The sequence below is a fragment of the Xiphophorus maculatus genome, chromosome 19 (genome assembly GCF_002775205.1).
Source record: "Xiphophorus maculatus strain JP 163 A chromosome 19, X_maculatus-5.0-male, whole genome shotgun sequence".
NCBI classification, from domain to species: domain Eukaryota; kingdom Metazoa; phylum Chordata; class Actinopteri; order Cyprinodontiformes; family Poeciliidae; genus Xiphophorus; species Xiphophorus maculatus.
Genome location: NC_036461.1, coordinates 24,601,957 through 24,627,770, shown reverse-complemented (window position 1 = coordinate 24,627,770; position 25,814 = coordinate 24,601,957). Strand labels below are relative to the sequence as shown.

Here is a 25,814-nt window from a genome sequence, read left to right as displayed (position 1 = left end):
GACCGACTAACCAATCAATCGACCGTTTGAGCTCAAACTATTGATTTTCTAAAAGTTATTTAGACTTTAAAAGACTGCAATAGGTGCATTGACAACTTTTAAGTCTTTAACAGTCTGGATAATTATGGATATTATTTTATCTTAAAAGTTTAGGAGTCCTGTATGTTTATCAACCTGTCTGTGTACCTAAAAAAAAAAACTTTATTAATTTGACACTCAGAGGCAATATTGATACTAAAACCAGAAAGAAGGAGGTGAAAGAAAGTAAAGTTTATCAAAGTGCCCTGACAAGGTTTCTGTCACGCATCGTCCTCTAATTGCTGCTGCATGCCGTCCCACTCTGCATTCACCTCCAGGCTTTATCACATCAAGAGAACCATCACCAACAGATCAAAGCTACTGCTGTTTGATCTCTGAGCTTTTCTTACCGGGCTAATGCATTTTTCATCATCATCATCACTGGCTAATGTTTATAACGCGTTGTCTGCACAAAGAAGCTTAATGAATCCACACTCTGTGTCACACATTTCTAGTATTCCATCGTTTTTGCTTTCTGCCTGAAAATTGTCGTCTGGTTTTTCCCAGTCCGCTTCCTTCACTGTCCTCTCGTTTGTCTTTATTGGGTAAGTGTTGAACAACCTGCCGTCATGGCAACCGAGTCCTTCTTGATGCTGTACAGAGCAACGGAGGTCTCTAAGATACCGGGAGCCGAGAGGGGTTCATCCCAGACGCTTTACGGTGTGTCTGGTCTCAAAGACGATGAAACCTCAGGTCCTTTCTTGCAGTAGATTGATGGCAGCGCGTCTAAAACGTTGCGCAATTCAATGCACCCAAAGTCAACCTTAGCAGCAGAGCAGTGATTGAAAAATAAGAGTTTTGCAGCGTGACTCATCCAGCTTCTGTCCGCCTTTTGTGATTAGACGACCGGTGATGTGTTGACAAGATGTCCGCTTTGTTATCGCATCATGGCGAACTGTTTGCGACTCTTTGCTGACGCTATTAGAGGCCGCCAGGTCGTTAAGTGACGTCTGGGTCGCCTCAGAGCCAATCAAAAACAACCAGTTGGGTGGAGCTTTGATCACCAGAAGATCTGTGAGGTGGAATGCTTCGCCAAAACACAAATTCAGGCTTCCTACGTGATTTTCATGTTAAAATGACACACATTTCCTGACTGTTAAAGACAATTTTGGCCCATTTGTGCAGTTTAAATTCAAATTTTGACCATTTTTTAATGCAAAATTGTCAGCAGGGTATTTCTAGAAATGACGGATGAACAAGGATTAAAATCTATTTACACACTAGTTAGTTTTCTTCCACACTACTTAGGCCAAATTTTACTGAATGATAAATTGTCCTAGAAATTATTGCGACAAGCAATAATAGTGTTGTTTTGAGATGATTTTCAAGTAACATGTTGATAATGAAAGTTCGCCCTGTCAAAGACTTATAAACTTGAGTTTTGTAAAGAACGCTCCACACTGGAACTGGAAGACATTGTAGATATCCAAAATAAAACGCAACCAAACACAAAAAAATGAAATGGAAATTAAAACAACACACAACAGAAACCATAGATAAAGTGGATTATGAAGTCTCTAAACAAAAATGCCCTTCATAAGTGACGGCTCATTTCAATTTGTAACGTGATTAACTGATTAGTTAATTGATTGATTAATTATTGCAATAGGCTTACGCAGCAGTCGTGTTTATTGCAGAGTTTAAGTAATTTCAAAGCGTTCCTGTTTGGTGCTTTTCATGTCAGCACGTGTTTGAGCCTAAGCTGTGCAACGAGAAAAGCAGGCCTAACTAAAACAGACATGAAGGCAGCTCTCATCCACCATGGCCCACAAAGTAAGCTAATGAGGACAGACAGCGCAGGTGCTGGGACGACTATTAAAAATCTCATTACAGTCTCGAGGCTGATGTTGTCTGCTGCTTCTGCGAGCCTGCAGTCTCTTAAAGTCTCGGCGCGAGTGAGGAGGAAAAGCTAAAAAGTCGCGATACCCGTCTTTCTCTAGTGTTTGGACCGTGGCCTGATGTCGTAACGAGACTCGCTGTCCGTTACATCTGTTGTGTTCACAGGATTCTTCTGCCGGGGAGATGATCTGACTCACAGGACATCCACTCAAAGTGATGCTTAAAATGATGGGCTTGCTGTGGACAGAGTGCTAACTGTGAGTCAGGAGACGGGAGAAATGGCGTTTGGCCTTTCTGTGGCTGGAACAGTTTGGGTACATGTTCGTCCTTTTTCCCCCCCCCCTTTATCGGAAAAGAGGAATAACATGTACGTTTTGTACCGTGACAGAGAATTCATGGAGAAAGTCAAAAGAACTACACACCGAGGCAATGCAAAAATGTCTATAGTGACTAAGCTCATCGCAATAAGCAATTAATCAATCAATCAATCAATCAATCAATCAATCAATCAATCAGTCACACGATGAATTAAAATGAACTTGATAATTTCCACTTTGATGATTAATAGTTTTTTAGAGATTTCACAATCCATTTTATTCATGGTTTCAGTTGTGTGTGTGTGTGTGTGTGTTAATTTCTGTTAACACACACACACACACACTTGAAATGTCTTCCATTTCCGACGCATAGTGTTTTGTACAAAATTAAAATTTATTCGTCTCTGACAGGGCGAATGGCTCTTTGAAAATGTATTTTATTTTTAGCTTAACTCTCTGGTGGAAGCTGTTTTTGTTCAAAATGAGTCCTAAAAACATGAGTAAAACACTGACTGCTGATAACCTCACCACATAACCCCACTTCAGAAGAATCTAAGAGATCATTTTAAAGTTAAATGGATAAAAATTTGCTTAATTTATTTGCTAATATAGGTTCCAGAATGTAAATCTAATCCAGAATCTAATCAAACTGTAGTCATGTCTGTCTTAAGCATCCAAAGATATTAATAATCAAAAGAAAAGTTCCTAAACTTAAATTTACTTTAACCCCAATATTGTTATTGGGACTTTTCCTTTCTTATGTATTCCTCAACTAGCTCTCGTCTCAATTTTTCTTCCTTAATGACAAATTAATAGAAGCCCAGAAGCCTTTAACAGCTACATGGCGCAGATCCCAGAGTGTGTCATTTCTGCCATCAGTGATTCTGAGCCGATAAGACGCGGCCGCGCCGCTGCTTGAGAACGCGGCGTGATGAGACGGAGGACGGGGCGGCGTCTTGGAGAGAATGAATTTTCACAGTGGGCGTTTAGCCGGATGATGCTCCATTACTGGCAGCGGCGTTCACCCCTCGAGGTGCATGTATGTAAGGAGATTAGCTGTGCAAATGTTAATGAAAGACGGCGATAAAGAGCGGGAGAATGAGAGCAAGGGAGTGACCCCCAAATGCCCGAAGAGAGGAAGTGAAACATTGACTGGGCAAGGAGAAGAGGATTAGTCATTATCAGTGTAATGAGCCTCCAACTTCAGTTCACACTGGCGTCCACACAGAAGGTGTTTTTATGTTGACGTATTACTGAATTATAGGGGTGAAATAATACATCCAGCCCACAGGATGAAGGTTATACATCTTACTCGCAAACCAGACGAGACAAGAATATGGCAGTCCAAATTGGACCAGATATTTTATTCATTCGTCCCTCTCCTAGACAACTTGTTCAACACAATAGGGAAACTCAAGAACTATTTCCTTTTTTGCTTCATAATAAGAGTCTGAAATATAATCACCTAAAGTCCACTCCTTCAAATCCTGAGCTCACAAAGTCAAATGCCAGCAGCAACTGGAAGCTAGCTAACGCTAGCAACAAATCTAGCTACTTTCTCAGGTGTTATTGCTGAATTTTTGGGACTTTTATTAGAAAGCACAATTGACTCTTTCTCTTTTCAGTGAGTAGATGCTACCATAGATTCCTATCCTCTCCCAAAACACTCGCAGACGGCTGTGAGGATTTGAGTTTGTTCCCAGCTGTGTCTCGTTCCCTGATTACCCTCTGTATATTTAATCCCACCTCTGTTCCTTGTTCCTCGTTGGGTCGAGTCAAGTCTGTCGTCAGATGTCTAGTGTGACCAGTTGCTGCCAGTTTTGAGCCTTAGCCTTCTTGCTCAATCTCTGCTGCCTGGATTTTGGATTTTTGGATTTTAGACAACATCATTAAATCATCATTTTCCTTACACCAACCTGGGTCCTTACTGCACTTCATGACAACGGCACAGTCCTCCTTCAGAGGAGGACATGTGAAACTGAGTCATGTGTGGACAAAGCCATGGCTGCCTGGGTTTTGTTGTTGTTGTTGGTTTTTAAGAGAACCATAGGGTTAAAATCAAACAGATTTAAGAAAACGAGGCTAAAACAGTGAATAAAAGTAAACTAAACAACAAGTTTGTAGCCAAAGTTTGTCTTTAGGTTCATATTTACTGGTTTATAGTCCTGAGTGAAGAAAGATAGATGGAGTTATGACATTAAATTCATTTACTCAGTTACATGACTAACATTCTGGGGGGAGAAAAAGTACCATTAGAAGTATTTTTACTTTTACTTGACTAATTTTATCATGAGTACAAAATTTGGGTGCTCTACCCATCTCTGATTAAAATCAACAGAGCAAATTGATTTGCAATTCTAAACATATTAAGGTTATTTTTGACTCACTTTCTGCCTCTCCAATTTCATACGCACACTAACGATGCAAATTAGGTGATTACATGGTTTAGCAGCCACTTTCCTAACTGAACAGTTATCACACATTGTCACTTTGCAAGATGTTGAGCTGTTTTGGTGTCAGAGAGAGAGGCATGAAGTCTCATTGCGCCCCTAGTGGATGACTTTAGAAAGTGCACAAACAGGTGGACTGGACTGGACTGGACCGGCTTCTCTACATGTGTCAAACTCAAGGCCCGGGGACCAAATCTGTAGCTTGTTATGTGGCCCTTTACACTCCAAATTATATCATTTAGCCCCTCCAGTTTTTCCACAAATCTACAAAAATTCATTTAAAAATCCACACAAAATCAAGAGATCCCCACATTTTTTTCCAGATTTTTACAGCAATTTCTTCTTAAAATTGGCCAAAAACATCGGATTTAAATAACTGCTGCCTCTGTAACTTGACTTGACGTCGGTGACTGATACGGCGAGCAGTGATGGCATAGTCACTTTGAAAAGGTAACTTTACCGGATTACTGATTACTCCTTGAAAAAGTAACTCAGTTAGATTAGTGACAACTTGATTTGGAAAGTAACTAAGTTACATTAAAAGTAACTTTTTTAGTTACTTTCAGCAGCTGCTAACAACAACGCTGTGAAAATTACATTGAACTTTGCCAATACTTTATTGCAAGTTATTTTATAATGGTAACATCAACAATGTGTCTCTACTTATACTGTAAGGTTGAACTGAAGGGGACATTGTTTAATGGTTACAACAGTGCAAAAAAAAAAAAAAAAAAAACCTTTAGTAATTTGTGCATGTTTTGTGTGGTCCACTATTGTATGGAAAACTCTAAGAAGGATTTTAGATCCCTCCATTGTTTACGTTTCTGTCGCTGCTGATACTGTCGCATAGAAACGGTGGTCACTGTAGAGGAAATAAAATTATATTACGAAAGAAAATAGTAACGCAAAGTGATTTCAATAAGTAACTGCAGTCTGACTACTGGATTTGAAAAAGCAACGCGTTAGATTACTGGTCACTGAAAACTGTGGTCCGACGTTACTAAGTAACGCGTTACTGACATCACTGCTTGCTGTCAGTAACATCAAGAAGTAACAGAAGTAACAAGGGTCATTGTTACTTCTGTGTGGCTTGTTGAACCTCCTTTGTGCATTATTGATGACGGCAGATTTCCTTGATGAATTATGCAGCGGCCGCTTTAGGCTCTGCTCGTGGGAAAGACTTGTCTCACGTAGGATCTTGTTAAACATGGAGGAGAATCCAAACTCCTGGAAACGTTTTAACAACAGAAACGTCCCGAAAGGGAGAGAACAGCACCTAAACGATCGCTTTAATGTTTTTTTTTTTTTTTTTTAAATCTTTAATCTCTGAGGACGTCATCATCCCGCGTAAACAACCACATACTTTTATGCTCTAGTCACCAACATGTAAACACTATTCTCTCTTTGCTGGTTTAGCGTCTTTTTCTTTCTTTTAAATATAAACAGAGGTTGATGTTTGGTTTATGTGTGTGTTTTGTTGTGAATAATCTGATTGTTTAAAGATTAAGAAATGAAAAACATAGACCCTGAAACCTTAAAAACAGCAGTGCGGTTTTTAAAAGTAGGTTGCAGAGCTCAAACGCTATCTCCGCAGTGGAGGTAATGAGACTTTTTCTTTTATTTTCCTCTCCTGATGTGTCTTTTCAATTAGCTAAAAGAGGTGTGTGTGTGTGTTATCGCTTTTCTTTCCCACTTTAAGTGACTGTGTACCCACTTCCTGCGCTCCTCCTTGGAGATATTATTCCAAACTGCCTGTCTCAACATTAAAACCTTTTTCCTGTCGGCAAGTCGCTAATATGAAACGTATGAAACGGTCCCAGGAGCTGCCGGTGAATTATTCATGACCATGACGCGCGCGTTTCCAGAGGCGATTGGTGGCCCCCCATAAATACCGGGGGCCCCCCTCCCAAAAATCATCCAAAAAACACTCGTTTTTGTTTGTTTGTTTTAGCGTTTTCACCCTGTCGCCGCCTGGCTTGGCGACACTTTGCATTAATGCAAGCGGTAAATTGTTCAGCTGAAGCTTTAAAAAAAATAAATAAATAAATGAAATGAATAAATAAAATAAAAATTCCTCCTCCAGGGACCGCGTGATGGATGTCGCAGGAGTGAAATCTGTCACCCCGGCAACAGATGAAAATGCAAATGAACGCGTGGCGACGTGTGAATTTCATGCGCGCTAACTTTCGTGCTGACGTTTCCCATCAGTCATCGCAGGAACTGTGGCGACTTGATTGTGCTGCGTGCGCAGCCACTCTGCGTTATAAGCACAAACAAAATGTCGGTGGATTTTTATTGGGATTTAATGTGGAATTTTGGGGGGTGATGCAGGCTACGCAGGGCCGGATTTAGAAGGATTGGGGCCCCCGGGATGGAGAGAGTTTTGGTGCCTTTTCCTAAAAAAGTAAAAGTAATAAAAAACCCAACCATTTTACTCATGAAAATTATATTGCATTACGAACTACTCATTACCTTAGATCAACTAAAAAAAAAAACACTAAATCACCAAAAATGCCTGAAAAGTTATACCCAAATTAAATCAGCTGCTGTTCTTGGACAATTTGGAGTACATGCAAAAGCTCTGGTCTCTTTATGAAGACGTCAAGCTACATTTTCTACTTTTGCAGTCAAAAATACCTTAACTGTAAGTAGTTTGTAGCTGTTACATTTGTAACACAAAAGAAATTGAAACATTTTTGCTTTACCCAGATTTTTTCATTTTTATTTCTTGCAAATGCACATTGAGTGTTGAATGTGTGGACTGGGAAATACAATAAATCTGTAGAATAAAGTATTCTGCTCGTGGATGTCAAGACTGACCGAAATAGCACAAAAAAGAAATGTCATTTTGGACATGTTTATTTCTGAGGATGTACAGGTGTTGTCCAAGTGTACCATTTGGACAACACCTGATATACAAACTTCAAGTGGCTGTAACTCCTCAGTGCTTCAACATAAAGTCATCGATGAGGCTCTAATGAAAGATAATGACCAGAGGAATCCTCTGGTAGACACATTACTGATAGTGGAAATTACTTATAATTATACAAATAAAATAGTATATCTGGGGGGCAGGGGGGGGTAGCATACAGTCAGACCTCCTCCCCTTTCACTGTCCGTCCGTCCCCCCCAGCACTCAACGGTATGCTAGCCCCCCCCCAAACCATCTCTCCTCCAACCCCTCCTCCTGCTTCACCCCCCCCCCACCCCGCCCTTCTAACGGTACGCTGTCTAGATGTTGCAAAAAAAGGTGCAACAAGCAGAAAATTATTTTAAAAAAAAGAAGAAGAAAAACTCAGCTGCTCCTCCTTTTGCTTCAAAATCCCAAACTTTTCAGGATCCCAGCTCCTTCTTTGCCCTCCAACCCATTCGCCGCAGAGGCCCTGTCCTCCCATCTGCCGACCTGCCGGCCTTGGCGGCGCAGGAATGAAAAGAGCCTCCACTTTCCTGTGACCTGCTTTTCGGGGACGGAGCTCTGCGGGCTTCAGGGACAGACGGCGTGGAAAAACGCCTCCAGACAACCGAGCGCTCCTCGTTTTCATCCGCCCCGTCGCCGAACGACTGTTAACCGGGCGAAGCAGGAGCTCCCCCCATGTTTGTGTCGCAAGGACGGGGAAAGGAAAGCTACTTTCTACTTTTTTTTTCTTAGGCCGACATGGAAGGGCAAGAAGTGAGTGAACCTGCCTGATCCGTCACAAAAACCAGCAGAGTGTGAACTGAACGCCGTGGAGGGAGTGAGTGTGATTGGTGAGATCTTGAAGTGAGAGAAGCAGCAGATGGATCCGGACTGGTAGGAGTTTGTCAGGAGAAGAGGAGTCCGCTTTTTTGTTTTGCTTTTTTTTTTTTTCCAGTTCGAATACAATAAAAGTCTAGCCTATACTCTGAAGAAATATTGGGATTTTTTTTTTTTAGGGGAAGCAGATTGAATATTAATGAAGACGGAGCCGGGAGGCTGCTAACGTAACGCAGCACGAGGAAGGACTCGAAATCTTCCCAGCGGGCCGTATAAATCTCATTACTCTTGGTTAATCTAATCTGTGCACAAATTCAAGCTAAAGAGGAAAAACAAAAACCACTTCTGGCAAAACAGAAATACCACAAAAAAAAAAAAAAAAAAAGTTCTGCTTTCTATTCTTGAGTTTTCCTACCGATTTGTTCTAGCTGACAAAATGTCTTTGTACATTATAGCCGCATCTCAGGGAGCCGTACTGGGATCGCACTGAGAACACGCAGCTGTGAAGCCGAAGCAAAGAAAAAAAAAAGAGACGTGGTTTACCAAAGCACGATGTAGGAAACTTCAAGGGATAAACACAAATAGATCTGGACTTTATGAAAACTTGGCAAGAAGAAAACCATTGTTGGGGGGGGTAAAAAAAACAACCAACAACTATACTTTCAATCCATTCTGATTGGGATAAAATTGTCCTTCAGTGTGTAGAAAGATGATCTTATAAAATGATCACTCAGAGGGGCTGGATGTATATAACATGATTCACTGTAGAGTGATTCAGAGTTTTCTGTCTGTCGCGTAAAGTCAAGTTGCAATAAGAAATTCTCAAGATGAGTAAGATTTGCAAATCTTTATATTTACAAAATATTCATAAACCTCATGCACCTTTGTGCAGCAAAATGTTTTGTTTGTGCTGCTTTGGCTTTGGAGATTCAAACGAACGTCCAAAGGTCTTTTTGAGTTTGTAGAAGTGGTTGAACTTTGAACTTTCATTTAACATCTTCAAAGCCACAGCGGCACAAACAAAACATTTTGACGCCAATGTTGTCCGACTCGAAGACGGTGGGGAGGGCTGGCTGACCTCTCATGACCTCTGGAAACAACAATTTGAACAATTTCATTAGCAAACCTCAATTAGTGGCTTTCTAAATGTAGATTGTTGCTCTGTGTGGCGTAAAAAACAGTCCCAGGTAAATTTTCCACAAGAATCCTGGTGTCAGTGTTTAGGTTTACATAACCCGAGACATTTTTTCGACATAAACTTGTCCATCTGTAGACTTCTCTATACACTGTGACATCTAATAGTTAAATCACTACACGGGGGGGGGGGGGGGGGGGAAGAGACATGCTTTTTTCCAGTAATGACAAGCTCTTGAGACTCTAAAATATGAGTCCCTGGTTAACAGCGGAAGCCCTGAACAAAGTTACAAACTTTACGTTCAGATCTTTGCTCAGCTGTTGCCAGCTCAGACCGTCCCCAGTTGCGTGGACTCATGTTGGCGGCAGCTGTCTTTCCCAAACCCTGGAGTTCAAAGGTCAGCTGTCGGCCCCAGCAGGCCGACTCCCATTTGGTCGACTAACGTCAGATTCCGGAGGCCCGGCTGTCACCGAGGAGCGTGTGTTGGATTGTTTTCACAGCGTTTTCCGCCGGATCAGCTAGAAGCTGGTTTTTTATTGCGCTCTTCCGCAGCCGAGACCATTTTTCTTCCTTTTCGTCGGGAAACGCCGCCCCCACCCCAAAAAAAAAAAAAACACCACCAGAAGACAACATGCCCACCAACTCATTGGAGTTCAACCCAATGAGGTTCCCAGAGGGTCAGAGGGTCGGGCCCCGTCCTCGCTCTCTCTCTCTCTCCGTCACCTCCATGTTCACACGACCTCGCTCTACATACATGCGAACAAGTCGTCTCTTCTTTCCTGCTATCCAAACAGAAGTCCTTCTGTGTCATCGCACTCATCCACAACAGTGGCATTTCCTGTCATGTGTGCTGAGCTCGGCTCTCAACAGGAGCCCACAGCAGCTGTAGTCCAATAATAACAATGCAAAGTTCTCTCGTGCCGTTCTAGATGTTTTTATCGTATCTTTTACTTTCGGTGCCCATCACATCTCGACAGTACAGCTTGAGGACGCGGCAGTTTTTAATTTTACGACTTAAACTTGGACTTAAAGAGTCTTTTGATGCCGAAAAATAGCTGCACACTCTTGTTGTACTTGCACTGAACTCGATATTCGTACCAAGCTAAACAAACTGTGCAAACCTGTTGCTGCATGTGCTTCCTGTTCATCTTACTGCTTTTGTCTTTACTGCCAAAGCAGTGGCCCAATCACTAACCTAGACTCTCTGCAGCACTTTGTTTGAAGAGGTGTGCTTCATAAGCATGACGTAACACCTGTTATGAACGTGAAGGAGTCTTCACGAATGCTTACGACTGTTGTCATGACGTGTCACTCGGTCAACAATGACACTTTTGATGCAAAGTTGCTCTAAACGTTTCATTAAAAGTCTGTTAAAAGTGTCAACTTTGCATTAAAAGTGTCATTATTTACCGACTGACACTGCATGTCGTAAACATTCATATAGATTCCTTCATGTTTATGACAGTCTCATGTCAGTCTCATGCTCACCCCTTCAAATAAAGTGCTGACTAATTTTGAAAACCTTAGTCATTTTAGGTCACTGTAGACGTTGGCTGCAGAATTTGTCTTACTGATATCCGGTTTGTTGTTGAACTCTTTACAGTAAGAACATCCTTAGAGACAATGGGCTTTTTTGTGTGTGTGTGTCTTCTATTTTAGTCCAAGCTCCCCATGTGTTTGTAGCTGTAATTTGTGTTTGTCCTCCACAGGGTCAGCTGTCCCAAGCCTTAAACGGTCTGTCAGACAGAGCCACCGAAGCAAAAGAGTTCCTGGTTCAGCTGAGAAACATGGTGCAGCACATCCAGGTACTCACCCATCCACCCAAGCCAAGAGACGCTTACGGTTTTCTTTATCGCAACAAAAGATGTAAAAATGCAAATAAAAACATTCAAACTCTGGAATGCTACAAACGCCTTTAACATTTAACCATAATACAGAAAAACAAGAGATAACGGGTACAGTTGGGTTGAATTTATTGGGGAATCTTCCCAGTGCTAAAAACAAGATGAAAGAAAAATAATATTAAAGCCATGCGGATCATAGAAGTAACGGCAGAGAACAAACAAAAAATAAAATCCCTTAGAATTTGATGAACAGGAAAAAAAAAGAACATTTTTGAACTTCAAGTAAAAGTCAAGTTAAATAAGTTTTTTATTTGTTTTTTTATAAAAAAAGCATCACAGATTGTGGGAGACCTCATGTCTGCGGGGTTTTTTTTTGCTTTGTTTTGTTTTCACCCCTCAGGAAAACGGCGTGGAATTTGAGGCCTGTTTGGTGGCGCAGTGCGACGCGCTGATCGACGCCTTGAACCGGCGCAAAGCCCAGCTGCTGGCCCAAGTGAACAAGGAGCATGAACACAAGCTAAAGGTGGGTAAGAGTGACACAAAAACATTTGACGTCAAGCGCGTTAAAACAGGGCGAAGCGACGTCCATCTGCTTCCCCCGTCACAGCGTTCTGTTTCACACAAAAATGAGACAGAACGGTGACGCTCTCTCTGCAAATCAGGTCTCAAATTGGAAAGAAAAACAGAGACGGGTGCCTCTCTAGCATCTGAGAAAATTGGATTGAGCTGCCATAAACTGAAGCTGCTACTTGCCCAGAGTGGAGCAAGTCTATCCTTGTTGACGGCAACGTAAAATGTTTTTATCTGCAGCTCAGTTGCTTAAGAAAGTCCTTCTTTTTGGGAGGTCCTTTTTTGAGGTTACACGTTTCATCCATTGGACGTTTGAGTTGTCGTTTGACCTCTTCGAGGATTTGTGAAATCGCAGTCTGCGTCTCTGTTCATTTTCGATACACTCATTGATTCGTTTTCCTTTAATAAGCACCCCCCCGGCAAATTGAACACGAGATATGAGTGGGAGGAGAGAAAAGCAGAGAGACACGTCTGTTTTGCAACGGCGTCCAATTTCATGCTTGAGCGCCGTGCAGAATCGGAGCTTCACGCGTGTAGGTGGGGTGAAGAACACAGCCTGCGCACGGCGGCATGTGAGCGGAACCACACGCTGCACAAACGCGCGTTCCGCGCTTTCCCACCACCTGCCGCTCTGGTTTTTGCGCAGCGGTACACAGCGGCTGCGTCTTCGCACTGAGACGTTTTCTGCCATCGTTTGTTCCTTTTAACCCATCGTAGAGTTGTATTTTACTGGGATTTTATATATTGGGTCTACGCTTTAGTTGGCTTTCTGCTCCCCTGATTCACTTCGTTTGTAAAACATGTTTAGTTGCAATTACAGCTGACATTTGAGAGCATGTTTCCAGCGGTTTCCCCACTTAAAGACTGACTTCTGGTGCTCTTTCTTTCTTTTATTTTTTTGCAAAAAAAGCTCAAGCTTCATCAAACTAAATTAACCCGTTAAAGCTTTCACAGACCAGCTGGATTTAAACTGAGGTTAAATTACAGATAGGCGCACTTTGTCCACCGAGGTGATTTCTGAAGGCAGTCACCTGCACTTGATATCATTTATGAGTATGAAAGGAAAATGGGCTGAATATAAGATTGCACACCATGCTTTTCAGGTTTTTATTTTTATTCTTTTGTTAAAATATGTTGAAAAGGATTTTTTTTCTTCCACTTCACAATTATAAACTACTTTGCGTGTGGTTAGAAAATAAAGGCCAACAATATACAATACGTTGCATTGTCATAATGTGAAAAAAATGGTCAAAACGGTCAAGAGGTTTGAATATTTTTTCGGGGGATTGTGTCACCAAAGTCACCGAGTTTTTTTTGTGTGTGTGTTTTGTTTTTTTTTTTTATCTGACTAACAGTATCATTTTATAATAATTGCAGAATAAGTTTAGTATAGATTTCTAAATATCATCCTAGTTTAAATTGATATGCTAGATCAATAGACCACAGAATAATTTTAGATTAGTAAGTATAAACATTTAGGGAAGAAAACATCCCAGACATGAGCCAGACTTTTACAGGGGCCCCGAGTTTTGGGGGGAAGGTCCGAAACAAATATTTTTTTGTGCGCACTGTGTATATTTTACAAACTATGCACCTGATATTAAAGTCAATGGACACATTTCACATGTGGTACATTATTAAGATATTGTTGGACTGTTTTGAAATTGCACTCATTACAAAATTGCCATCTTGTTGGGACCAACACGGAGCCATCCGCCAGACGTATTAAACCAAATCATCCTTCAATTTCCTCCTGCAAATGTGTAGACCTACCTTTTAATATTCTGTAATTTGCATAAGTAAAATATATTTTTTTAATGTTATTTTATTGTTGTTTTTTTTTCTGGGATTGGGCACCAAAACATTTTTTGGTCTCAGGCCAGGGGTCCTCGTTCTTCTAAAGCCCGGCCCTGACCACAGCATTGGTGAATTGACACTGACACACCGGACAGAAATAGCAGCTCTTTACTGTAAATATTCTCCAACTTCCCTAATCTGACAAAGCTTTTTTTCTTTTACTTGTTTAAGCCACAAAAAGCATTCAAACCCCTAAGAGAAAGAAGATACTTAAACGCTCCCCCCTTTTTTTTTAGCTTGTCGGAGAACACACTTCACACCTTCAGCCCGTGACGCGTTTCCGTGCACCTGTCAGCTGGCTGCACGCGCTCGCAACCCTGTTATCCTTCTCAGGATTTCTTCCGTTAAATGAAGACGTCAGTCAGGACGGAGACAGTTCTGTGGAATCCCCAACAGGAGTTTGCACGCATGCGCAGTCGCTTCGCTTTTTTCTTTTTTTTCTGCCTCGTCGCTCTGCAGCGTTGACAGCAGCACTCGGCAGACTCCTCCATTAGTTGAGTTACACTTAAACAGCAGGATGCAGTTTAGCGTCGGAAAGTCAGACAGAGACCTGAGATCTGTCCGCAGATGATGAGAGGCGTGTGGCGCGGCCTCCCGCTGCTCTCCTCCTGTTCGCTGAAGCCTGGCTGTCGCCATGGCGACCTGCTTCGCTTGTTGTTGCGGAGACGAAAGGCAGTCCTTCATCGCATGAGTCAGGTTAATATATACATATATATTAATCTTCCGGAACATCAGGAAGTCCGACCTGTGTTGAAGGAGACGGCAGAGGCGAAGGTTTGTTTTATGGAAAGGTGTTACAAAGGCTCCTCTAGAGCTAACTCACACACACACACACACACACACACGTGTGTGATGTTGCCCTCCTGCCCGGATTTGCCTGGAAATGAAAATGCGAAACTGAACCAGCGCAGGAAACATCTATTTATCACACGCAGCCTATATGAAAGCATCCACAGAAACGTTTGTACAACTACAAATCAGGATTTATTGCGATGGACCAGGGGTGTCGAACTCATTTTCGTTTTGGGGCAAATGAGAGCACAAGAAAAGAGTAGAAGAAATCTTATGGTTTTTGAACAATGACAATATTTGTTGTCAATCTGTTGCTAAGAGATGAGCGGGTTTTCTGGTAACCAAGCGCCGTGATGTAAACATCTGATTTTCACTTTTGCGAAAGCAAAAATCAGAAGGCAGTGCATTAGCATTAGCATTAGCATTATTGTGCCATTATTGATAAATTTACTTGAAAATGGTCTCAAAACATCAGTATTATAATTTATCACAACAATCACTGGGATAATTTATTGTCCAGGAAAATTTGCTATGGCAACAGCCAGGCCTGTATCTGGACGGTCATGCAGGTTTTGTCCTGATCTGTGGCAAATCGCAGTAAAATACATAGAAATCTGGCGAGCGACGCGAAGCCGGTCACATCCTGTCGCCGTCACTCTGAGCGGCGCGTTAGCCGTCCCTGCTTCCGGTTTGGTTTTGCAGTTTCCGTCTTCTTCTATCTCGCATGTATTCCTTTTTCTGCGCTTTAATCGTTTACATGCTCTTTCAAGAAAAAAAAGGAAGTCAAACTGTAACAAACGTGACGCTGTGGCCGTGACTGTGCAGTGCAGCCGCTGTCCTTTCGGGGAGCGGTAAAGACTATCCTTTGGTACTGCAGCCGCAGTGTTTTGGGGTTTTTTTTTTTTTTGCGAGGCCAAATGTGCCGCAGTGGCCCAATAATTAAAGCGGGCATGAATAGAAGGAGGCTGGAAGAGATGAAGAGAAAGAGAGAGAGAGAAAAGACGGCTCATTATTTGAGCTGCTACCGAATCTCGCACGCAGCACAAGAACACCGGACCCACATGAGAGTCGCGCAGATTTAGCAGCTGCTGATGGGGGAAAAACCGGGGAGCAGAGAGTTGGAGGAGAATTGCGTTTGGGCTCCTATTTGGCCCCAAAATGATGACAGATGCAGAATTCAGGCGACGGAAATTGTCAATATTGCGCAGTTATTGTGTTTCCGAGACCTCGTGCCGAGGCTGTGGCCCACTTTATGCCTGTACCAGATTCACCAGCTGGTCGTTGAGATTTCAAATCTTTGTCCACCGGGGTCACGCCGCACACCTGCTGCGTCCTCTGCACTCCTGCTCAAATTCAAACAAATGAATCTTTCCTATCTGTCATCTGGCACAGCGGCGGGCAGATGAACGCTGATGAGAGCTGAGACGAGCAGTAAGCAGTAATTCACTCCACTTTTTTCTGTTGCCAGTCATTTTCACTCGACAGCACACAAAAAGAATCAGTCGTTTTCTATTTTTACCGGCCAATTTTTTATGGCGATATTAATGACACGTGCTGTTCAGATGCATCTAATGTTCATTCGATTTAATTAATATTCAACAAGTTGAACAGATACTCCAGATTGCGTCACACATAAATCAGATGAACACACCTAATTATTTCCTATTATTTCTTCTTTTTTTTTAGATCATAACGTGAGTAAGCAGCAACTTCTCCCGTCCCGTTCTTAACTTTTGATTAATACCCTCCATCCTGTCGCTTGTTGTAACCGCAGGGTGAGTCCAGCGTAAATCATCTGGGATGTGAGACTGAGGGAAGCGGAGAGGATTCAGTCGTTTAATTAACTCCTGCACTGTTCTTTCTTTTTATTCTCTCTCTTTCCTAAACAAGGTAAACGGCTTCAAAAAGTTCTTCTTTTTTTTTTTTAACTTAAAGTTACAATCCTGAACTTTTCACCCAGTTCTACATTTTGTGTTACCAATGGCACAGATGTGCTAAAAACAGCAATATTTTATTATTGTTTTTTTTTTTTAAAAAAAAGGATGGAAATATGAACACTTTAAGAAATAATTGTTTTAGCAAAAATCAGTTGTGCCACAATGAAATGTAACTGAAGCAGTTTTTTTCAATCCAAGCTTCATTTTTATGGTTGTTTTATCCTGCCACCACACACAGTGAGGGTTAATGGTGAGAGAGATGACAAAAGAACGTCCACTACTGGAGAACTGTGACAAAGAGAGGCATTTTTTTTTTCTATCGCCACACACCTTTACGAGGGGAAAAAAATGGCTGCGGTCGGCGCTGTGTGTGAGTTAGGAGGCTCTGCCTGCCGGGAGTGGACAGGATTGCTAAGCAGGCAGCGGCGGCCGCGGCGGCCGCGGCGGCGGTGAGGAACTCGTCTTGGAGCGCCGCCAGGCCACTGCGGTTGTTTCAGACTCACAAGAACAGGAGACGGTTCGGACCTCTGCGGCCAGAGACGCAAACCTGGACCAAAGTGTCCTCCAGCTGTCAACGCTGTCCTCCAGGCTGATTGATTTCGCTCTAAAAGGAAGCGATTTGCGCTGTGGTGAATTACAGTCGGACAGAGGCTGGATTGGTACCAGGTTGGTTTTATTTCACACCGAATGGATCGAGTTTGTGGCAAAAACAAACGTTCAGGTAATTTCCAACAGTTGCCTTGGCCTGTTAGTTATCTGCTTGTTTTTACTGAATGTTAAGTGTTTCCACCCAGTGAAAAGGACATAAATCCTTATTTTATGGTCAGAAAATCGAACTATTTTGAATGCTTGAATAACAAATAAAATAATTGTTTTACCAAAGCGCACACATAGCTTTACAATTCAGCCTTTAGCAAAAGAGTGACAGGTTGTAAATATTTCAACGTCCTTTGCAACAATCACATGTTCCATTAGCTTGAAGTGACTAGAGCTATGCAGCATGTTAATGTGAAAAGATATTATAGAGTTCCTTAAAGAAACATGTTGACAGCTAGGTGGCTGGAGTGAAGTTAACAACAAAACACAGATGAAATGTGCGAAGAAAAGGACTTCCAGCTGGAAACAGCTATATTTTAGCTGCTTCCATTCACAGCTGCAGTGACAAAGACAAAGGCGTTAGAAATTACAGCTCTTAAAACCTTGGAGAGGGTGCCGGTCTGATAGGTATCCATGGTAATACTCTATTCTCCTGACTTCTGAACAGTTTATTTTCACATTGATGCTGGAATCGTTGCTGTCACTCCTTGTCTTCCTGGGTAGCCGTTGCGTTACGACAAATTTCGGACTTGCAAACATAAGTCGATCTTCGGCAACTTTCGGCCGCGTCTTCGGTTGCCTCGTGCGAGTTTTCTTTCTTCTCGACTTTAACTTTTGTAAAAGTGCTGACAGATGCCCCTCGGTTCCTTTCACTCACATAAATTCCTTCTGTGTGGGGCTCCCAAAGCATCTATTGTCATTTTTTTAATCAGGGACTTTTGACGTTAGGCTTGACGTTGATGATTTTGTCCACTTGTAGCAGAGATCTACGACATAGATGCCTGTGAAAACCAATCATTTAACAAGGCCCAGTCCATTTTAATTTGCGTAAAATTTGGTTTGAGGTCCGATAAAGGAGCGGGTTGGGTTTTGGTTCCGTCCTGTGAGTCCCTCCGTCTCTGCCAGCTGCAGTCGCCAGCGAATGTGCGGATTTTCCTCTCCGTTTAGGCTCGGAGCCGCTCGGACAGCAGCAGTTGGGTTGCCGTTTCCTAGCAACACACAGTCCGGCGCGTGCATTTATTTCACACTGTCGCAAAGAGACGGCGGACGTCAGAGCTGTCGGCGAGCGAGGAGGCGGAGGAATCTCCCGCCTTGGAAAAGCTGCTCAAGTGTTCACAGCGCCGCCGTGGACAACGCCAGTCCCTTCCGTTCCTTTTTGCACTTTTCTTTTCAGATCTCAGTCGTCATTCCTGAGTGTTTTTCTGCTCCCTGATGTAACTCGCCACGACTGTCTTCAGCGCGCGCGCGAAAACAACTCGACACTTTCTCTTCGCTGACGTCAGCGACAGAAACTGCAGCCTTCAGCCTCCTCTTCCTCCCTCGACATGTGTCCCAAGAGGCGACTGAAAAAAAAACAAGACCTAATCAATCACTCGAGCTGTCCGGTCGCTTATCTTTTCATTAGTGTTTCTCCTGCTCATTTATTAACCGTCTCTTTAACCTTTTTTTTCCCCCCATTCTTGTTTGTTTTCTTGTTATAAATCTTGCTTTTATTTTCCTTCTTTCTACCCCAAATAAATAAATGTTTTCCTATTTTACCTTCTTTTTATTTTATTTCCCCTCACTCAACACATTATGCTCACAAACATTAGCGGGACTTTATTTATGCCGTACTGTGGTGACCAGAAAGAAAAGCCTATAGTAATTAATCAATGATTTAACTCTTTTTAATCCCTTGTAGTCCTATAAAATATGTTATTACCTTCTTCCCTGCACCCCGTCTGTCCAGGTGGTTCGGGATCAGATCTCCCATTGCACGGTGAAGCTGCGTCAGACAACAGGACTGATGGAGTACTGCCTGGAAGTCATCAAGGAGAACGACCCCAGTGGCTTCCTGCAGGTGAAAGGACTTCTGGGAAATTTCGAAGTAACGATTGAGGGGGGTTAATTTAGTTTTTTTCCAGTAATGTACCGGTGTTCCGTTTCAGATCTCGGACGCTTTGATCCGGAGGGTCCACATGACCGAGGGCCAGTGGGGGAAGGGAACCCTCACCCCGAGGATGACCAGTGACTTTGACCTCACCCTGGACAGCGGGCCCCTCCTGCAAACGATCCACCAGCTGGACTTTGTACAGATGAAAGGTAAAGGAGGGGACGGCTCCGACAGATTTTCCAATTCTCCTGTTAAATCTTCCTCGAACAAAAAAGTGTGCATCAACCACGTTATCAAAATGTAAACCCTCAGATATTTAGGCATGTAGTGCACACTTCCTGGGATCTGCTGCTCTGTTCTGCCAGTGTCCTCCTTTCTCCGTGGCAGCAGCCTCTTGAGTCTGGAGTCAAAGAAAGCTTGTTTTTGAGCACGACCTGTTTAGCTCTCACACAGAAACTGTACCTCAGACCGGCTTCGTATTCAGGACTATGCAGAAAACGTCGGACGTTTATGATCGTTTTAGCATCCCTACATTTAGTCGAAACTTCTCGAAAAGTCTGTAGACGTTATTCATGGAAGCTGTTGATTTATGTATCATGAAGAGATGAAAAACCGCGGAGCAGCGCTTAGATCTGGAGCATGGCTGTGTGTGGTGGATGTCTTTTCATATCTCAGACTGTAATCTTTCCTCAGTCCCAGCTGCTCCCATCCTCCAGCTAGAAGAGTGCTGTACCCAGAACAACAGCGCCACGTTGTCTTGGAAACAGCCGCCGCTCTCCACCATCGCCGTCGAGGGCTACATCCTGGAGCTGGACGACGGAAACGGAGGGCCGTTCAGGGTAGGGATCGAACGCGGCACCGATGCTTGTTTTTTTGTTTTTGTTTTTTTTTTTAGATGAGAACAGAGAAATGAGGAGGAAGCCGGATTTTTGGAAGATGACCGGCGCAGAACGGAGGATGTGACAGCAATGTTCTGGAGCTGAAATTTATGGAGTTAACCATGAGATCAAAACCCTACTGTCAGGAGAACACACTGCAAAAAAAAAAAAAAAATCAAAATCTTACCAAGTTTTTTTTTTTGGTTTAGTTTCTAGTGCAAAAATCGAATAAGACAAAACTAACCTCTAGGTAACTTTTCAGCAACATACAGCTCTGGAAAAAAAAATGAAGATACTACTTAAAGTGATCGGTTTCTTTCATTTTACGTTTTATATCTATGTGTTTGAGTAACATGAACATTGTTCTTTTATCCTATGAACTCCTGACAACATGTCTTCGAAATCCCAAGCAAAAATTTAGTACTTATTTGTGCAGAGCTTTCAGACCTCAGTTTATGCAAAGGAAACAAGTTCATATTCATTTAGAAACAACAATACGGATGTTTTCACTCAGAAATCCATATTTGGTGGGACAGCCATCAGGTTTTCAATGGGATTCAGTGCAGTGGTCTTTTATTTCTTTCTTTTTTTCCAGAGCTGTGTAGGAGCTTGTTTTAAATAAATACTTCTTTAATATACAGTATATATTTTAAAGAAGTACTAGTTGCACTTTCAAATTATTTCACATATAACATGGGGGAAATGTCTCACTGTAAGTGAAATAATCTTCCAGTTGTACTTTTTCCATCAGTTATTTACCTAAAACAAGCTCCTGTATCTTATTGAAAAGTTACCCGTGAGTTCGTTTTGTCTTATTCCAAGTGTGCCAAGATAACCGCACTACAAACCGGACCAGAAGCCCCTCGGTGAGACGTTGTGTGTTTTCGCAGCGCAGGCCTGAAACGCAGCTGCCAGCCGGGACGATTCTGCGTGAAGCGCGATCTGGGATCAAAGTGGTCTCCAGACCCACACAGAGACTCACCGTGTAATCTATCCCTCCCTTCGATTCTCCCCCCCGCGCTGCTCCCTCGCACCGCACCGGATCTTTGCTCGGCTTTGTCAGGACAGCGACCTGTCCCTCCTGAACTGTTCCCTCCCGTACAAAAGCTGTGGATATCCATATCTGTTGACATTTTGCCCCCAAGCCTAGGATTTACACGATCTGTTATTAGAGCGCTGTGAAAGCTCGACGAGTGAGGTCTGTTGTTCTATATTCTGGGGTGGGGGAAGGAGGGGATGCAGTTTTATTTCTTAAATGCAGAAGAAGAAAAAACCCTGAGGCAGACTTCTCAGGCTCAGCACACGGAGTGAGTGAGAAGGTAGGAAAACAAAAGGATATTCTGAAGTGCATTTAAATGTACATGTGTCGCTCGGCCTTCAAGATATTTGGCTTTTCAGGCTTTGTTTATTTTGCTAAAATAAAAACAGCAAAGGTTATATTTCTCTACCATTATACAGTAGAGGAAACAAAGTGTTCATTTGTATAAAGATGTGAACAGATGGGAAATTTTAAAGAGGCATGTAAAATCAAAACTATTTGAGCTTTACATCATGTTATAAAGTTATCCCCTCATCAAAAACACACCTGGAGTGTTGCCCTGATTCTAACCTGCATGGCAGCCATTCAGCTGTGCGAAACGCCTGGGTGGACCTAGCTCCGCCTCTGAGACGCAGCTCGGTTTCCAAGCCTCTGAGCTTTGGCCTCACAGAGCAGCCTCCCTGCAGATCCCCCACTCGGCTCCTTCAGACTAGCCAGCAGCAATTAGCAAACACCTGGTGGAACTGTGTGTCTGCTGAGCTCATTATAGGAGCTACTTTTGAGTTAAACGCTGGTAAAAACGTTGTTAAACAGAGGAGCCATGTTGTGGCGACTTCCTGAAGGCGGAGTTTCACAAACAGCAAGAGTTTCTTAAAGAAGCAAAGTCCCAATTTCAAAGCGTTAAATTATGAAGTCAAATTTCTTTTAAGTCGTATTTGACACATGCAACATTTTTCTAACACTCAAAGCTAACACAGTTACTTGATTGTACTATTAAACCGAACTATGTCTTGAAGACAGATAAATGATGCCCCTTTAATGCAGTACAAAAGTGAATGACTGCTGCTGCAGTATCCAATCTTGAATCATCAAGTGTATCCAGTAAGTAATAACCGGTTAGAAACAGTTCTACAGCTGGGAAATATTTCTACAGTCGTGGCGTTTGTGTGTGTTTCACAACATAATATCTTAAGATTCAATTTTGCGGCTCCTCTGTAAATTGGAAAGAATTTCCACACGTTTTTCCATTGCATCATTTTAACTCCCACACCGTATGAAGCGACATTTTGCCAGAGAACTGTGCACTAAATAACGAGGGAAGTTTTCTCCCCCCATCCTCTACTCTCTGACTCACCGAGTCCAACCAACGCAGCCTCCCGCTGAGCCTGGCGACTCGCGTCCCCCCCGCCCCCTGATCCTCCCCAACGTCTATTTATACACCGGCGAGCCCCCGCCTCGCTCCGCTGTACAAGCTTACGCCGTCGCTTACCGCCTCCTCCATCAAATCCAGCAGGGACCCCTGCGTTCGGTGTCATAATTACGCACTTGATGCATTTGGCTGGGCTAACCGGAAGCTGGTGTGTGTGTGTGTGTGTTTTGCAGGAGGTGTACGTGGGGTCGGAAACCATCTGCACGGTGGACGGGCTCCACTTCAACAGCACGTACAAGTCCAGAGTGAAGGCGTTCAATTCCAGCGGAGTGGGCCAGTACAGCAAGACGCTGATCATGCAGACCTCTGAGAGTAAGCTGAGCTTTGCCGCCTCCTCTTCCTGCTCAGTGGATGGGATTTACAAAAAGCTAAGCCGTAGCACTTCCCAGAGATTATTCCACTAGTTAGTGCCATCCAAAGGTTCGATAATTAATCGCAGTTAATATAATCGATTTCAGTAAAAGGGGCGGTGTTATGTTAAATACACTTTTTTGAGCTTTACGTCATGTTATTCACGCATCAAAAACGTACCTGGAGTGTTGCTGTGATTCTTTCCTGCATGTTTGAGAAATCCGTTAATCTCCCGTGGCAACCATTCAGCTGTGCAAAACGCCTGGGTGGACCTAGCCCCGCCTTCAAGACGCAGCTCCTCCTCCTCTGTAGTTTCCAAGCTTCGGCCTCACAGAGCAGCCCCTCCGCGATGCCCCCCACTCAGCTCCCACAGACTAGCCAGCAACAATTAGCAAACACCTGGTGGGACTGAGCATCTGCTGAGCTCATTATAGGAGAAACCTTTGAGTGAAATGCTGGTAAAAACGTTGTTAAAGGGTTAATAGAGGAGCCATGTTGTGATGAAAGCGGAGTTTCAGAGAAGAGCAGGTAGAGACAGAGGCCCAATTTCAAGGCGTTAAATTACAAAGTCAAATTTCAGAGTCATATTTGATATATAAAGCATTTTTATCACAAGTGAAGGCAACATAGATACTTGATTATGCTATAAAATGAAAGCACACAATGCTGCGCCTTCAATCCAATGAATTATAGATTTATTTTACGATGTTTAAATTTTGTTTAAAATCCAAATGCACTTGTGCTGTGCATAATCGTTTCGTTAATGGACAAGCCCAGTCCTTTTGTCAGCAAGCAATTAAATGTGTAAGTGCGATTAATCTCAATTAATCGCAACTAATCATTCTGACAGCCCAGCTTTAAGCAGCGCTGATCCATTTAGTCAAAGGATTCCAGATTGTCAGCCGTCAGCGTTTGGGATTAAAGTTGCTCTCTCCCACAAAGTTTGACTCCGGAGAGAGCCAAGAAAGTAGATCCATTACCGACTGTCCTCTAGCGGGCCAAACTCCCAGGCTCCCAGTTATAGAAACCGTAACATTTTTGTGTTGTTTGGATAAAAGTGGCAAAACAAAATAAATGTACGCTTCACTGAATTAACTGTTGAAAGCTATGATATTGTAATAAGCGGTCTTAGGTTTATGAAACCTGAAACTGCTCTGTTTGGTTTATGAGAGCACAAGCATTAGCATCTTTGCATTTGTCATTACATAGAAACAACCTTAGATCGTTACAACAAAAATATTCTCGCACCCGTAGATTCTTGTACTTCTTTGTGTGTGTTAGCAATAAGGCTGTGATTGCATCAGCCGTTTATCCTGACCAGAGTTGACTAAACGATATTTTTTGTGTCGTTACAATCGTATCTTGACTCCATCAAATCTATAGAAGAAATAATGAAGCTGAAAGACTAAAATCTTGCAGTTTTGTTGTTTTTTTTTAAAAGTGATGTTCAGTTATTTGGCGTCACTTTCAGCTGATTTCTATTTTAACGCATTGTAATACAACAACTTATTTCTCCGACGTGTCTGCTGCAAGATTTCAGTCTGATTTGAATACCGCATAGGAACATGTTTAAGCCTTTAAACCCGTGACGTCCAGCATCATCTGCTTGGCGTGTAATCCACTTGTGTTCTCGCTTTGCCATTAGTTAAATGCTGCTCTGCATAGTTAAGTGAGCGCCTCATCCATCTGTGGACCTGAAAAAACCCCGACAGCATCCAGAACGAGCTCTCAGCGGCTGTGTAGTCTAACCTTGTAGACAAATTCAGCTTTTGTTTTTTGTTTTTTTTGTGCAGCCATCAACCTGAGCAGACTGTGTTTTGATTTTGTCGGGTTTTATGAGAGAAAAACAACAGCAATAACGTTCTCTTTATTTTCATTGTGTGTTCTCCAATGTTTTTCCTTTTCCTGATTCTTTGGTTGGTTTTGAGGAAATCTTCTGGTCTTTGACCGCCGGTGGTGAACCGGCTTCCCTGATCAAATCTGCTTTTGTATCTTCTCCGCTCTCCCTCCCCAAAACCCCTCCACACTGTCTGCGCCGCTGCTTTGCTCGGCTCTTCCTCCCTCTTACCTTCCCTCCCCCGCCCCGCTTCTTTTCTTCTTCTACTCTCGCTCCCCCTTCATGTCATCACATTTCAGCTGGACTCCCTCCATGCGATATACAGTCTATAGGCACAGGTATGGACGTCTGTCACGGTCGACTTCTTCCGCCCTAATCCTCTCCGGGCCTCTGCCTGTTTCATCAGTGAGGTCGTCACACTCCGACCAGCAGGGGGGCAGTTTGCTGCTCTGTGGGCTCCACATATTAAACATTTAATACGGGCCCCTAATAAATGTCTGTGTCTTATTTCCTTTGAGAAATCAAACCGGGGTAATGGAACGATGCTGCGCGTGGGGACGCAGAAAGCTGTAGACATTCAGGAACGGTGCAGCCCATAGAACCAGCAAAAGCCCGCCTGCTTGACTCCCATGTTTCCCTGTATAGACGATGAAGATGTGATTTTACCGTTTTCAGGCCTGAATCAAGCAGTTTTTGCAGTCTTAGCTGTTAAGTTTGGAGTGCGAGGACATTGGGTGTTCTACATGGGACCATAATTACTGGTGGTTCCCGTGTTTGCTTAACTTTATCCGCCATTTTTATTTAAATCTATTGGGTATCCGATCCCTGCATTAAAAAGAAACAATTGAAAGGATTTGCTTGTAGATGGGCCATGTGTAATCTGGTGACGAAATAAATACAGATTATGTGCATCGAAAGATGTGTAATGTCATCAGTGAGTAGCCAGTCGCCATAAATTACAATAACAAAGCAGTAAATGACTTTAAAACACTGAAATTATTCAAAATAATTTTGTACTTCATTTACAATAATCACAATA

General features: G+C 42.8%; 1 protein-coding gene across 2 annotated transcripts in view; it reads left to right on the top strand.

Annotated features, from left to right (window-relative positions):
* Window positions 1–25,814, top strand: part of trim9 (tripartite motif containing 9) — a 39,544-nt gene that overhangs the window by 5,324 nt on the left and 8,406 nt on the right. Inside the window, exons 2-8 of one of the 2 annotated variants that reach the window (XM_023353001.1) lie at window positions 11,262–11,357; window positions 11,797–11,919; window positions 19,098–19,208; window positions 19,297–19,450; window positions 19,935–20,080; window positions 22,761–22,899; window positions 25,075–25,113. In XM_023353001.1, coding sequence (XP_023208769.1) covers window positions 11,262–11,357; window positions 11,797–11,919; window positions 19,098–19,208; window positions 19,297–19,450; window positions 19,935–20,080; window positions 22,761–22,899; window positions 25,075–25,113 — 808 coding nt within the window. The remainder of the gene's footprint in view (window positions 1–11,261; window positions 11,358–11,796; window positions 11,920–19,097; window positions 19,209–19,296; window positions 19,451–19,934; window positions 20,081–22,760; window positions 22,900–25,074; window positions 25,114–25,814) is intronic. The other variant, XM_014468838.2, reaches the window with a different exon arrangement.